Below are 14,352 nucleotides of genomic sequence, written 5' to 3'. Positions count from 1 at the left end.
TCTAAGATAGGTATGAATAAGAAATGTTCTACAATGTGTTCATATTAATTTGTCAAACAAAGACATACATAATTCAATTAGCAGGAATTGTATCTATTTGACATTTATGTGATCAATTTTCTAACATGATAGGTCGGTAGAAGGAAGTTAAATAATAGACTTGATTGAATAACATGGGATTAAGTTGGGTTTACGTGTCTCATGTGAAACTACTTTTTTCTTTGTTGACGCAATCGATTTGAAGGTAAGGAGAGCTTTCTTCAGTCAAAGTCTTTGGAGTTGCCCCGAAGGATTCTCCAGCATCAATTGTGGAACGCTACAACACACACAGACAGCGACAACCATTAGAAGTCATCTGCCTTTGTCTTTCCTGTTTCTTGTACACAGCACTCTTTAATGCTTCTACGAGTACTCAAACAAAGCATTGGTCATAACGATTGGACGAATAACTAAAGTAATTATAGCTAAACTATAGTTTATTAGAAGTTCGTAAATATAATTTTTGGAAAATGGTTTAATTATAATTATGTTGCTAAACATAATTTTTTATTTAATTATAATAACTTATGGAACGGGAAAATGATGTTAATTATCACACTAATAATTCCAACCCGCTGAATTAGTAGTGACGAGGTGGCCGTGACGATGTGTTCTCACGTAAGGGAACACGAAAAACGCAGCACTCGCTCCGAGGCGGCGGCTGCAACTGCTGTTGCCGAAGCGAAGACTGATCTCCCGCCGGTCCCAACAAGCGGTCAACGGCGAACGTAAGGCGAGTATAAATGTGTAACGCAAGGAAAGCGGGGAACGAATCCGAACGATTAGAATAATACTCCATCCTTTCCTACGCAGATGCCGCAGTGCGTGGTTTCCTCGATCCCTAATCCCAAAACGTCCTCCTACAAACCGCCGTCTGCTCCTCATGTGCTTCTACTCCTCGTCATCGCCGCGATGCTGCCCGCCGCCGCCTCCGCTGCTGTCGTCGCCACAACCCCGCTCGTCGCCTTCCTCCAGCGGCTCCAATCGGCCGCCCTCGCGACCCTCGGCTCCGACGGCTTCGACCCCAAGCTCTACGTCGACCTTCCCCTCAAACGGAACCTCTCCGAGGTCGAGGCGGCCTTCGCCGCGCTCCCTAACGTCGCCGGCGTTGTGCCGGCCCCCGAGTTGGAGAGATTCGTCGACGAGTATTTTGGCGCGGCCGGGTCGGATTTGGTGCAAGCGGCGCCCGCCGACTTCGTGGCGGAGCCGGAGGGGTTCCTGCCCAAGGTGAAGCACCCGAAGGTCAGAGCTTGGGCGCTGGAGGTGCACGCGTTGTGGAAGAATTTGAGTCGGAGAGAGGCCGACGACGTGAAGGAGCGGCCGGAGTTGCATACGCTGCTTTCGCTTCCCGGATCGGTCATTGTGCCGGGATCAAGATTCAGGGAGGTTTATTACTGGGATTCCTATTGGAGTATCAGGTCAGTTGATGACGATCTTGATCACCCACTCTTTCCTTCTGTTCCTTTCACAAGCATCTTATGTTGGTTTCATCAAATTGCTCATCGGAGGATTTTGTGACCTGATGGAAGGTAGTTTTGGTATACGAGAGCGTTAAATTTAGTTCTAGGAAAGAATACCATGGTAGACAATTCACATGAATCTTTATTACTTTAAAGACATCCTTGTGTTCATTAATCTTTCATTCATGAACACCTTCAAATCAAACTTGGATCTTACAGTGTGGATGACACTAAGCAGCAAAGGAGGTATCTTTGATTTCCACACTGGGACAATTTCACTAAAAATCAGGATATTAGGATACACAAAATTGTTCCCTAAAGGTTTCATCTTGCAAAGCAGAGCATATGTGTGTGTGTCTGTATATATATATGTATATATATATATATATATATATATATATATAGAGAGAGAGAGAGAGAGAGAGAGAGAGAGAGAGAGAGAGAGAGAGAGAGAGAGAGGAATGTTATTGAAATGCAATCTATATAGTATGATGAGCTGTTTTGGCTTACTTTCCAAGCAAGATATCTTTTTTCACCTGATGCAAGTGACTGCTCACCCTTTTTGCAAATGTTATCTCCTATACCTACTTTTGGTCTTCTCACCCCTTTTTTTTTCTTTTGTTTCTCTTTAGTTTTTTTTTTTCATTCCTCTCCTCCATTCTTTTCACTTTTTCTTCTGTTTTTGTTCTTTCTGTCCTCCATCTCCTTACCTCTTCTTTTCCTTCTCTTGTTTCTCCTCTTCGCATCTTGATATTCAAAGTAAGCATGACAACGAAAGAAAGGGGATTGAGGAGAAGATAGTTGTTTTATTTGATGTTGATATTATTTATATACCCCTTATTATGATTCAACTTTATTTAGAATTGCAAGGATATTATTATCTTTTGCATATGCTAGAAATGGACCAATTATGCTTAAGTTTTAATAAAGTACTGATAGGGTTAGCCCATCTACTTAGTTTTTTGAAACATTTCATATTTTAATTGAATTGGGTGTGTCTATTTAGAGTCGGATAATGGATTTTCCCATCAAATCGTCCGATACAATATGGTTTTAATAACTGTAAAAATTAGCAATGTTGTTCATTTATGTATGTCTTATTATGCAGGGGCTTACTAGCCAGCAAAATGTATGAAACTGCAAAGGAAATAGTGCGCAATCTTCTTTCACTTATTGAAAAGTATGGCTTCGTCTTGAATGGTGCAAGAGCATACTATACTAATCGAAGGTGAGGATCTTTAGCTCATTTCCTTCAGTGGTAATGTGCATCAATTTGTTCTGAAACATCAAGTGCATTCTGCATTTATTTCTGAAATCTGTATCTTCTGTTATGTTGGGATCACTTATTAAGATTAGTTAAGGGAGCCTGGATGAGGTTCAAAATGTCTTAACTGCTTCTACACTAAGGAAAATTATTGCTAGATTTCACATGGGGTGGCCATATGTAGTATTTCCACTTTCCGGCAGCTGATATTCCTTATCATGTTTTCTCTTCTCTTCTTTTTTTTTTTGAAGCAATATATGTTTTTACTTTCAAATTAAATGTTCAATACTGATCTATTGAGACTATGTGGTTTGCACTAAGAAAGGGTATCATTTGGACCCAAAATATTCATTTAGTATCAGTTCTATACCCTCCTTTAGCAATTTGTTGCCGAATAAATTATAATACTATGTTCGTTTACTTAGTACCAGTGTCTATCGTACCGAAGCGTACCAGGCGGTACGTACCGGTCCGTGGACCGCCCTGTACCGCTACAGTGCTACAGTATACACTGTAGCACTACTATAGTATCGGTACACCCGGGTGTACCGTTCGGTATGCCCTGGTGTACCGCCCGGTATACCGGTACCGTACCGTATCGAGCCCGGGTCGAAACTCCGATACGGTACGATACGACGAACCTTGCTTAGCACATTATGGTTTCTATTCAAAGATGTAAAGGATTTCTGAGACCATGTATGTGGAAAGGTGAATCAGTTTAACTTATTTTAATGAAAGAGGCAGCCTAATGCACGAGCCTGTGTCAGTGCAGGTTTGTGATGAACTGAATGTAATAAACAAGAAATTACTTATTCCATTTTTAAATAAGATATTAAACTACTTTATGATATTACATTATGTTAAGATACATAAGATTTCTTATGAAGGAAAAAGATATTAAGAGACAAATTTGGTTAGGAATTCCATTTACATAGTGAATAAAACAGTTTAGTTTGTTTTCATATCAACAAAACAACTTGTAGTCCAAATAACAAAAGGAAAATTTCTATTCCCACTTATACCTATAGTAGAAGCACATTTGTGAGCTTGCTAAGAATTGGCTTTTGGCAAGATTTAACGGAAGTTTATACTCTATATTTTCTGAAGACAGCATAGAGAGACTAATGGCATTTTATCTGCTAAGTTATGTGGCTTGATGTGATCTACATTAGTTTCAGTGGTATTATATTAAGATGTTCTGTTTTCTGGTAGGCAGAAACTTGATGGTCTGAAAAGAGACCACATGGAATTGTTAGATTCAAATTGATTTTGATGATTTCTCATTCAACCAAGAATTATGCTTTCACTGATTCCATATATAATAAAATTTGATGAGCATTGACATGTACCGTCTACTATATTCTAGTAATTGCTCTTGAATGTTTCTGTCTTCCATTTTGAAGTTTGAACATGTGGAACTTTATGCAGTCAGCCTCCACTATTGAGTTCAATGATACTGGAAATATACAAGAAAACTCACGATTTGAAATTAGTAAAACAATCCCTTCCTTTATTGCTCAAAGAACATAAGTTCTGGAATTCAGGTTTGTCTCATTTCTTGCAATCCAAAACTTACCTCCCTTACTATGTTTATTGCTATGTTTCTAAATTATTTTGATTAGGATATATCCAATGTTCTTGAAAAAATTGATACAGAGATCCATAAGGTGACCATTCAAGTTGCACGTGGAAAGAAACACTCCCTCAGTCGCTACAATGCTATGTGGAACAACCCCCGGCCAGAATCTGCTACTACTGTATGTTTCAATTCCATGTATTATTTTTCTAATTTGATAATGATAATGCATCAGATACGAAAGTTGCTACCTTCTCGTAGGATGAAGAATCTGCTTCCAAGCTTTCAACTGCTGCTCAGAAGAAGAACTTGTACCACCAACTTGCTTCAACTGCTGAATCGGGATGGGACTTCAGCTCACGATGGATGAGGTTATGTATTTCCTGTTGTACTTGTATAGCATCTTGAACTTGCAATTCTGCTTAGGTCTTATTTGATCCTAGAGTCAACTTTACTAAATTAATACATCTTCTTTGTAGCATATAGTTCATTTAATCTTTGCAGTACTTTGAATTTGGTGTTTATTTTTTACTTGTTTACTCATCAATCTCCAAGCCTTCCTTATATTTTATGCTGTTAAGCTGGATGCAAGTCATCTACACCTTGCAGTTTATCCAAATATTTTTAGTAACTCAAGCTATAAAAGTGATGCTTCAGCAGCTAGTTCTGTGTAACCTCATCTGGCATTTCTTGTTTGCTGCAGCAATTCATCTGACTTGACAACATTAGAAACAACATCAATCATACCTGTGGACCTAAATGCTTTCATATACAAGGTATCGGAAGCAAGATTTCCATTTTCTAAATGTTAGATGCTTTGCTTTTATGGTTTTATCTGGTGACATATGTATAAAGAGCTAACTATTTCAAAATCTGTCAGTATTCTGCTTGAATCTCATATGTGAAGATTGTAATAGTGTTTTAACAGCAGAAAGGTACAAACTCTCTTGAAATGATATTTCAATTATTTTTATCCAATCATTGAACAAATTGGTAAGGAAATACATTCTTGCACTAAGATAAAAGGGGCATATTTTTTTTATCTGGAGAATATATGTTATTGCTGATATGCTAATAAGATTCAACATAATCTATATGGATTGACACACAGCATTTAGTCCTAGCTGATGCAGGCTATAGGGAAGATCAGTATGTCCAGCCTTCTGCCTACAAATATGTGTTGTTTCCATAGGAATGAGGTTTATAGAATTTCCAGTTATTCTGTTTTGATGCCAATTATGATTCTAGTTCCTTGTACTTTATATTGTTAGTATGTATATGTAATTTCTGAACTATATGGAACTTTTGAGATTGATACTCTATTCTCTGTCAACACCTGAAGCAGCAATTTTGCTTGTTGTAACAGATGGAATCTGACATAGCCTTCTTTGCAAAACTCACTGGGGACAGTGTGACCTCAGAAAGCTTCTTGGCAGCTTCTAAAGCACGGCGAGTAGCAATAACATCCATTTTTTGGAACTCACAGAAGGACCAATGGCTTGACTACTGGCTTATAAAGAAGAGCAACTGTGAGGTGCACTGCTCCCTTGTATCCTCATTTATCCTCTTAAAGAAGAAACATGTTAGCTATGTATGTTGGTTGACGATATTTCAATTAAATTGTTTGAATTTTTCCAGGAATTCTACCAATGGGAAGCACACCACCAAAACCATAATATATTTGCCTCTAACTTCGTACCTCTATGGATAGGGGCATATAGTTCAGGTATGTCATCATCTCTCTGTGATTGAATCAAGACTATCATGTTGCAGAGGAACATTCACATTATTTGAGGTTTAAAGTGCAGAAGCATTAAATCCATTCATCACATATATCTACCATTGTTTTACTTGAAGATTAAAGCACACCTAATGTTTTATGTTGCATCCGACTGCAACTTATCCATAACTACAAGTGAGTTTGGTATTTACGCTTATCTGTATTTTCTGTCTGGAACTCCAAGATCAGATTGAGCAAATTGAAGAGTTGGAAAGTGTACCACAGAGCTTTTTTATTGTGTTCCATCCTAGGTAAGAAAGTTGTTTCAGGCTTCGTTTCTCCAATTATTATAACCAGAGAACAACGAAATATATGATTTAGAGGTATTTAACCAGGGCACGCAAGATATTTACCAACAGTACACACTACAATGGAGCTGTCATCGTCTGAATCACTTCTGTCAATGATTGTGACACTTGATTATGGAGTTAAATGTAGTATATGAGAAGAAAATTCCAAATTATATTACAATGAACCACTAATGTATACGCTGCATATTGCTGTATATCAGTGTAAATATTTTTATCTGATTTCGTGGAGAAGCCCATATCAGAAAAGGATGAACCTTTTTAACTTTTTTATGTGAAGAATGAGTGTTTCAAAATTATTAACTTCCTTTAAATTGTTGTCCAAAAAATTGTAACTCTACTTTCAGATGCTTATAAAGATGGACCAAAGGTGGAGAAAGTTCTGAAAAGCCTCCAAAATTCAGGGCTACTTCAGCCTGCTGGAATTGCTACCTCATTGACAAATACTGGGCAACAATGGTAAGTTGTCTTCTTGTAACTAGACGTCAAACTGCCATGAACAGATCTACCAAAGGAACTGAAATCATGAATCACTATTTTCTTATTTTATGATAAATAATAATAACAATGCAAGTTTTTGTTGATTGTTGGAGCAGGGATTTCCCAAATGGTTGGGCCCCATTGCAACACATGATTGTTGAGGGATTGGCTAATTCTGGTTCTGAAGAGGCAAGGTCTTTGGCTGAAGACATTGCTGTCAGGTGGATCAGAACAAATTATGCTGCCTACAAGAAAACTGGCGCCATGCATGAAAAATATGACGTTGAGGCCTGTGGAAAGATTGGTGGAGGTGGGGAATACAAACCTCAGGTAATGAACCCATTCAAGTTATTCTTGTTGACAATTGATTTGATCTATCTCAAGATTTTCAGTGCCATTTTTGGTTTCTGCATTGAGATTATGTAGTCATAGAAGAAACACTCAAGTTTCTTCAAAAAGATGCCTTCTTGGTCCTTCTGAATACCATTTATGAGTGAAATTTTTAGACATCTTCACAAGTATTCCTAAGCATATGTTATTAGCTGATGAGATAGTCCTTGGAAAAGAGGCAAAGCACATGTTACCAAAGTGGATAACTTCAGCATTAACTTCATCTTTGATTAAGTCTTCTATCAATGGGAAAGGACATATATAATATTTTGACTACAGATGGGAAATAGCCAAACCCATATGGCTACATTCTCCCTTTCCAAGAGTCATATCTTCATTCGATTACATGTAGATTGTCTGGCATCCACTAAGAGATATCTGAATCTTTTATGTTACCTATTCTTCTTATACTATTTTACATTTCCTTTTTATGATCTTTTTTTGTTTATTCTGTGTGCACTGTGACTGCAGACTGGATTTGGTTGGTCCAATGGTGTAGTGCTTGCTTTTCTGGAAGAGTTTGGTTGGCCTCACGACAAAGAAATAGATTGCGATTCATAAGAAGAGGTTTGATGCTCATGATTGGACTACAATTCTCAGCTTAAATATCGAACATATTCACAAGTTCTCGAGTTCTGTTGTCCTGTTCCAGATCAGGCAGAGACTATAGTTCATATGGAACAACTTAGGTGTGTATTTGGTTGGTTTTGAGTGTGGAAAATGTAGGCTATAGAGCCAAAGTAAAATAATGACAATTAGCACATTGTCATTCGATGTGTCAGTATATATAAAGTGGATTCTTTCCTAATAATTCAATCTTGTTGTGATGAATGATAATTTCTAAATAATTGAGATTTTACGACCTTATCATTGTGATTGCTATTGTGATGAATGATAGTCATATCATAATTATTTCGTGATATGGTAGCTGATCATAAGTTTGAATTTACTTTTAGGATAAGTGATAACCCTCTCAATATACTGTATCTTTAACTTGACTTATGTCAAACCCCTTATCAAGCATTTTCAGGATAAATAATAAATCTCAATTAAAATCTTATCACCATGACTATATAAGCTTGTAAGTGAGGGAAGATGTTCAAAGTATAGATTATCATAGTTGTTTCTCGTGTTGTTCCTTTTCTCATTCACTAGGTGGGTTAATGTCAACTTCCATCACCATAATTCTAAAGCTTGATATGAATGGCCTCCCAAACACCAACTTCTTATGCCATAATATATATCACAAATTTATCCGCAAGATACTACAACAACAACAACAGCAACAAAATCATAAATCCTAACTATTTAGGATTAGCTACATGGATCTTTTATCATAATTGAAATATATTGACTCACAAGATAATAAGGAGAAATAACGTAAGACCACAATTAATAAGATTGGGGCAGCTGACATTAAATAAAATTCAGGCTTTCCACGGGAATGTTTATTTGAATCTTTAATGTGATTTGTCTCTGGGAAGTTAACATAAGATTGAGAGGGAAAACAATTCACAGTTTGAGGTTACTTCATGGAATAAGATATTTTTTCATGAGAACCAAGTATTAAGAATGTGAAGTGCAAGCATGTCTCAACAGCTTGTGAATCATGCAAGCATGCTTGTATGGGAATGCTTTCCAGGGCTTCTATTTGTCACCAATGTCAAATGGCTCAAGAAGGTCGAAGCAACTTTTAGATGAATTAGCATTTCATGGATTTGTTCTAAAAGTAAGAACCATAAGACAACACAGGAATAGAAAATTTCTAATAGAACAGAAGCAATTTCAGCAACCAAGCTATCACACAATTCCTAAGGAGAAATGATGGGTAATATTATCCCAACATGATCCAAAAGAATGGAGAAATTTAACTGAGATAGAAAGGAAAATTTATCAGACAACTGATGTCAAGAAGGCACATACATGTTACATGACTTCATGGGTTGACTTTCTCAGACATCCACAATTTGAATCCTTGCTCACTTGATCTGGATGTGAAGATGAATCGTTCATTGCTTTTCAAATTTAAGTAATCAACCTGAGTTCAACAGATGATAGTACAAAAAGAAAATTAAATAAAAACATTGATAGAACTGAGCAGCACATAGACAAAACTATCGAAAAGTTTCTGGAAAATTACGTGGTTGATATTAAATAGAAGCCTTGGGGAAAAACAAGTTAAGAAGAAAGGCTGAATGTGGTGGCATTTTGTTTTGTAAATGGAAAATTGAACTTTATGAGACTCCAATGAACAATCTAATAAATTACATAGAAGCTCTGCACCATGAAACTAATTAATAAAAGTTCTTGATGACTATCTAACCTGTTCTGGATCAAAGAGCAAAAGGCAAAATGCTTCAACTGGGCCCTCAGATGGGTCAAGTTGATTCTCTTCGCCAGAGCCATTGCTAATATCTGGAAGACGAGGGGCAGGTGCTAAGTACTGTAGCCGTGACTTGAGAGAACTAGCAAACCAAGCTTTTTCCCTCTGCTGCATCAAGAGAGTTGTTTGTATTGTCAAAGCTAAAGATCAGTTGAACTGAGGAGATAAAGTAATTAATTATTTTGGTTGGGTAGGAAGTCAAAATGCTTTGTGCATTATGCTAAAGAAGACAAGACATTCTTGAAATTAGCAGCATGCTTGAAAGAGATGGATCACCTTTGTAATCTTATTTCTTTACTGTGACCATTGCTTAATTTTTTCCAGAGTGAGAAATAACTCATAGGCAGAATACATAATGTATGAACGTCTATGGCAAAATTTTAACTCCTTTCCCTTATAAGATAAATGACATACCTAATGGCAAAGTTCAAGAAACTAAACATACAGAATGATTCCAATACTTCAATTCAGAATAGCATTAAAAACAAAAAAGGTAAGAGGATGAGAAAAAGATTACCAAACCACGGCACAATTAAATTAGTTATAACCAAAGGCCATGTACATTTCCTATTGTAATGTATGTCCTTGTCATACTAGCATTCCCCTATTTGTCCAAGTCTAGTGCTTGTTTTCATCCTTCAAAAAGTGTAAAAAATCAATGATCTATGTATCTCCCTCCATTCTAGAACTAAAGATCTTTATTGAAGACAACAAAAGATTCTTTAATGTGAAAATTGATTATAGTCTTTTCAGTTTTTAAGAAAGGAATGTGTCAATTCATGTAGGTGGATTTGTGCTCACAATTACCACTCTCCCCTAGACAAGAGCTCTGATAATGATGGTGTCCAGTCATGGACCTGTTTTGCACAGAAAAATAGGGACATGTTGCTTAAAATGACACTATATAGTGCCATAATAGGTGTTCAAGCAACCATGCGCAGAACTTCAGTATAGTGTCACATTAAATTCAGTTTAAAATAACAGACAAAAAAATACCACAGTGCTTAAAATCAACAATGAAAAAAATGTTCTAAGATATAGTAACAAACTTTTTTCTTTTGTATCAGTTTAATGATTTAATAACAGATTTCCCATTTGTGGTATGACCTGATTTTACTTCACCTATCTGTAAAATTATTGATAGCACTTAGCCCACCTGTGGGTATCTCTGTCAGCTCACCCAACAACTGCTGATAAGGCCATGTCTATAAAAGACCTCTCGACATTTTGCATTTTTGCTAAAGTTCAACAAGTGTTATATGTACACCACAATTAATTGATACATCCAATGTGGCATCTCGTATGATATTTACATGGCACTTTCTAGCCATACTTTCCATGTCCCATATGGCAACCCAGGATGACAAATAGATGCCATATCACCACAGTGCCAGTGACAACTCATTGACAAATCCTGGTTTATCAATAGGTTAATGCTGATGTGACAGACCATTTGCCATCTTACATGGTACATATGTGTCATCCATGGCTCCACTAAAGTTTGAAACTGCTAATTTCATATGCAAGGGGCATCCATGTGGATGACACAAACATGATGTTACCACCAAATCAGAACCAACTCATCAATGAATCCTGGTTTATATGTTGTGTGATTGTAGTAGCCTAGTAGGAGGTTGATCTAATACCATGTCATCAAAAAAGCCAGTTCAGCAAAAATAACTGCTCAAATTTAGGAACTAGGACTTTAAATCAAGTAGATAACCTTCTTTGCTGAAGTAAACCTAACGAGAGTTCAGGGATGGTTAATGCAGATACAATCAAATGAACAAAGTAATACAAAAACTACCACAGACCTGTGCAATGGAGTCAAGGCTTACAACATGTGATCAGTAATTTTATGCTAGTTTAAATGTAAACAAATGATCATCATGTTAAGGATCAAAGCTGTCTCCTAACCTGCAGCTTGCAAGCATCTGAATTTGCTCCGTCGTTAATGTCAATTTTTCCATTTATTCTAAACTGTTCCCACGATTCAGTGAAGTACCAACATATCTATAAAAGAATCATAAAGCATTAGAACCTAACATATAATCCAACTCCTCTAGTACAAATCTTCTTAATTTGCAGTCCACTCAAATAAATAATGAATCTCATCCAGTGATGATATAATTGGAGGTGTAAGCCTCTGATGATACATGGTGTTTACATAATTTACTGAATCGTAAGTCATCTTTCGATGCAGATTTATCCTTACAGAAGTGAGATTTTTGCCTCGTCATTCTATTTCAGCGAATGCAAGGAAAGGAAAAGCAATTGCAGTACTCGCTTTACAGAACCTACAGAAGCAAACATTATGGATGTTGATTTGAGATTCGTATGCCAAATTATACACTTTCTTCCTAAAAACTCAGTTGCAACTACTGATGCTCAGCATGCTTCAACCAAAAGATCGAACACGCATACTATCATATACCTCATAAACCAATTACCTCTCCAAAATGGCAATGCTTAATCTCCTCGATCTGTTCCGATCAACAACAACAAGCACAAATGTTCAGCGAAATGGAATTCCTTTCACTATCCAGATAAGTAAAACCTCACCTTGGCGCTGCGACGATCGGTGTTTATCTGAATCACATTGGTATCCTCCTGAAACCCTCTAATTACCCCAAAACAGGTTCAGACCCAAACGCCTGCGATCTAAATGAAGCAAGAAGAGAACAGATCTTACCTGAAGACGACCGTCCGATTGGAAGGTCTTCCGTTGGAGCCGATCGTCGCCTGCGACATAATTTTCGATCAGAATCAAATAGGAGAAGCAAGCAAGAGAAGGGGGGAGTACGAGTTGGAAGAAGGCAGAGTGCTTGAGGTGGGCGTTGGAGTCCAAGGCTCTGAGGAGGAGGGGCTTCCATGACGCTGCCGTCGCCATACCGGAAAAGCTATGCTCCTCTATTTCCTGCTCTCCTAGTTTTTTTGCTTCGGCCTCGGAACACGGCGATGGATGTGTCCCTCCTCGGTCCTCTCGCTCCTGTTCGTGCACGACCTGGGTTACGATTTAAAGTACGATGGATGTACGTGGCAACACATCACTAGATTTTGCATTAGCTCAAGTAATTTGTGGTTTGGATTATTCGCTATTAAGTATGGCCATTAATACGTTATTTTCTTGTGTTTATTGGGTTTATTGTTTTAATTGCATAACTAAGATACAATAGTCAATCATCAATTTTTTTACTTGAGGTAGAATGCCCTGAGTGTACTTTTATATATATTAGGTTATTTATCTAGAAAACTCTTTAATGTTGGAGTTTTTATGAATGGATGTCCTTTGATTTTTACGTAAGGATATTTTTTTTTCAATTTAAAAAAATCGTTAGTTAATAGAATAAGGGGAAGAATAAGTGATGCCACTTCATAGTGGGGTGGAAGCAACGACGGCAAAGAGTGGTGATGGCGGAGGTGTCCACCCGTGCCATCGTGGAGGTAGTCTTACTAAGAGAGAGGATAAAACTATTGCCCATGGGACGATGCTACATTAAGACTACCTCTATTATTGGTGCGCTCATCGCAACAAGGAAGAGGAGTATCGGGGATAGAGAGGTGTCACTCGTAGTGGGAACAAAAGCATGAAGATAACGATGAAAATGATGATGGTTAAGGCAACAAAAGCAATGACAATCGGAGGCGACGACTATAGAGGATCGAGTATATTTTTATCAAATTAATGAAATAATTCTTAAATAAAAAATAATTAAGGAATGTCATTTGGTAAAAATCTAATATTAAAAACTTTTTAAGGTAAAATTCCCTTTTATATTTCCCAAATAACATCCACATTTCTTATAATCCCTAAAATATCTCCTAATAAGATAATTAGAACAATATCTAATTACATCCTACAGATCGATCCATATGATGAACTTATCTAATTCCCTAGTTATAGTGTTCCTAAATAAGCCTATAATATATTTTTTTAATTATAAATTTATTTAAAGATACAACAATCTTTATATTTGGTAATTCTTATTCCACCTCTAATATGAATACCTGTTTAAAATTTTATTTTGAGTTCATTTGTGTTAGTTAAATGTTTTTAAATATAATATATTAATAATATAGATAAATTTATTTAAAAATATTTTAATCATAAACTTATATATAGAATTGAATAAGTCCATAGCATAGTGTTATAGATCGATCCATAACATAGTATTAATCATCACATGATTTGATGATACGGTACTCTAAATAATCTGTGACCACTTAACCCATCACATCTTTTCATCCATAATTCCATTCAAATTCTCAAGTCTAATCTTAGCTTCTCTCCCAGTCCTGAGATCAAAATGTAGAGAAACTGACGGCATTTCATCGCAGTATCAGTGTGTCGATTGAATTGATGCCACAACAACCTAAAGTAAGTTCTACCCCTTCTTGAATTAAAAGTCATTATGAATCCTATGCCAAAGAAACAACAGCAGCAACACAGGTAGTGATGTATTGATCTAGTTGTCTAGCGTACTAAAAGAGCCTACTTATCACTGAGAGAGTATGTTGTTGGTAATCCAAAGGTGAAGTTCCAGCATCTATAACTCCAAAAGAGGCATAGCACTGTTTGGGGAGATGGTCTACAAAGGGAACATACAAGTGTAGGCTTGCATGCCAACCATCATGTTGCAGCTAATTAACTATCATGCAGAATTTGCTTTGA

At 36.8% G+C, this 14,352-nt stretch overlaps 2 protein-coding genes across 4 annotated transcripts; one reads left to right on the top strand and one right to left on the bottom strand.

Moving 5' to 3' along the window:
• Positions 1 to 636: 636 nt before the first annotated feature.
• Positions 637 to 8,167, top strand: LOC135667196 (probable trehalase). 3 transcript variants are annotated; one of them, XM_065178400.1, is made up of 12 exons: positions 637 to 772; positions 853 to 1,457; positions 2,608 to 2,727; positions 4,192 to 4,307; positions 4,420 to 4,520; positions 4,601 to 4,710; positions 5,043 to 5,115; positions 5,706 to 5,873; positions 5,978 to 6,065; positions 6,775 to 6,886; positions 7,024 to 7,237; positions 7,769 to 8,167. In XM_065178400.1, the coding sequence occupies exons 2-12, from the start codon at positions 853 to 855 to the stop codon at positions 7,856 to 7,858; spliced, it is 1,797 nt and encodes a 598-aa protein (XP_065034472.1). In that variant the 5' UTR covers positions 637 to 772; the 3' UTR covers positions 7,859 to 8,167. The 3 variants fall into 3 exon arrangements, with proteins under 3 accessions (XP_065034472.1, XP_065034474.1, XP_065034473.1); XM_065178402.1 differs by having other exon boundaries at positions 664 to 767; XM_065178401.1 differs by lacking the exon at positions 637 to 772 and having other exon boundaries at positions 798 to 1,457.
• Positions 8,168 to 8,978: 811 nt separating this feature from the next.
• On the bottom strand, positions 8,979 to 12,680 carry LOC103982785 (pyridoxine/pyridoxamine 5'-phosphate oxidase 2). Its single transcript, XM_065178403.1, has 7 exons — positions 12,484 to 12,680; positions 12,373 to 12,422; positions 12,243 to 12,300; positions 12,131 to 12,163; positions 11,598 to 11,693; positions 9,621 to 9,788; positions 8,979 to 9,335 (listed from the first exon to the last, which is right to left on the bottom strand). Exons 1-7 carry the CDS (start codon positions 12,568 to 12,570, stop codon positions 9,234 to 9,236), a joined length of 594 nt encoding a protein of 197 aa, XP_065034475.1. The 5' UTR covers positions 12,571 to 12,680; the 3' UTR covers positions 8,979 to 9,233.
• Between the last annotated feature and the right edge of the window lie 1,672 nt (positions 12,681 to 14,352).

The sequence above is a fragment of the Musa acuminata genome, chromosome BXJ1-4 (genome assembly GCF_036884655.1).
Source record: "Musa acuminata AAA Group cultivar baxijiao chromosome BXJ1-4, Cavendish_Baxijiao_AAA, whole genome shotgun sequence".
In the NCBI taxonomy this organism is placed as follows: Eukaryota; Viridiplantae; Streptophyta; class Magnoliopsida; order Zingiberales; family Musaceae; genus Musa; species Musa acuminata.
This window is presented reverse-complemented; position numbering and strand designations above follow the sequence as displayed.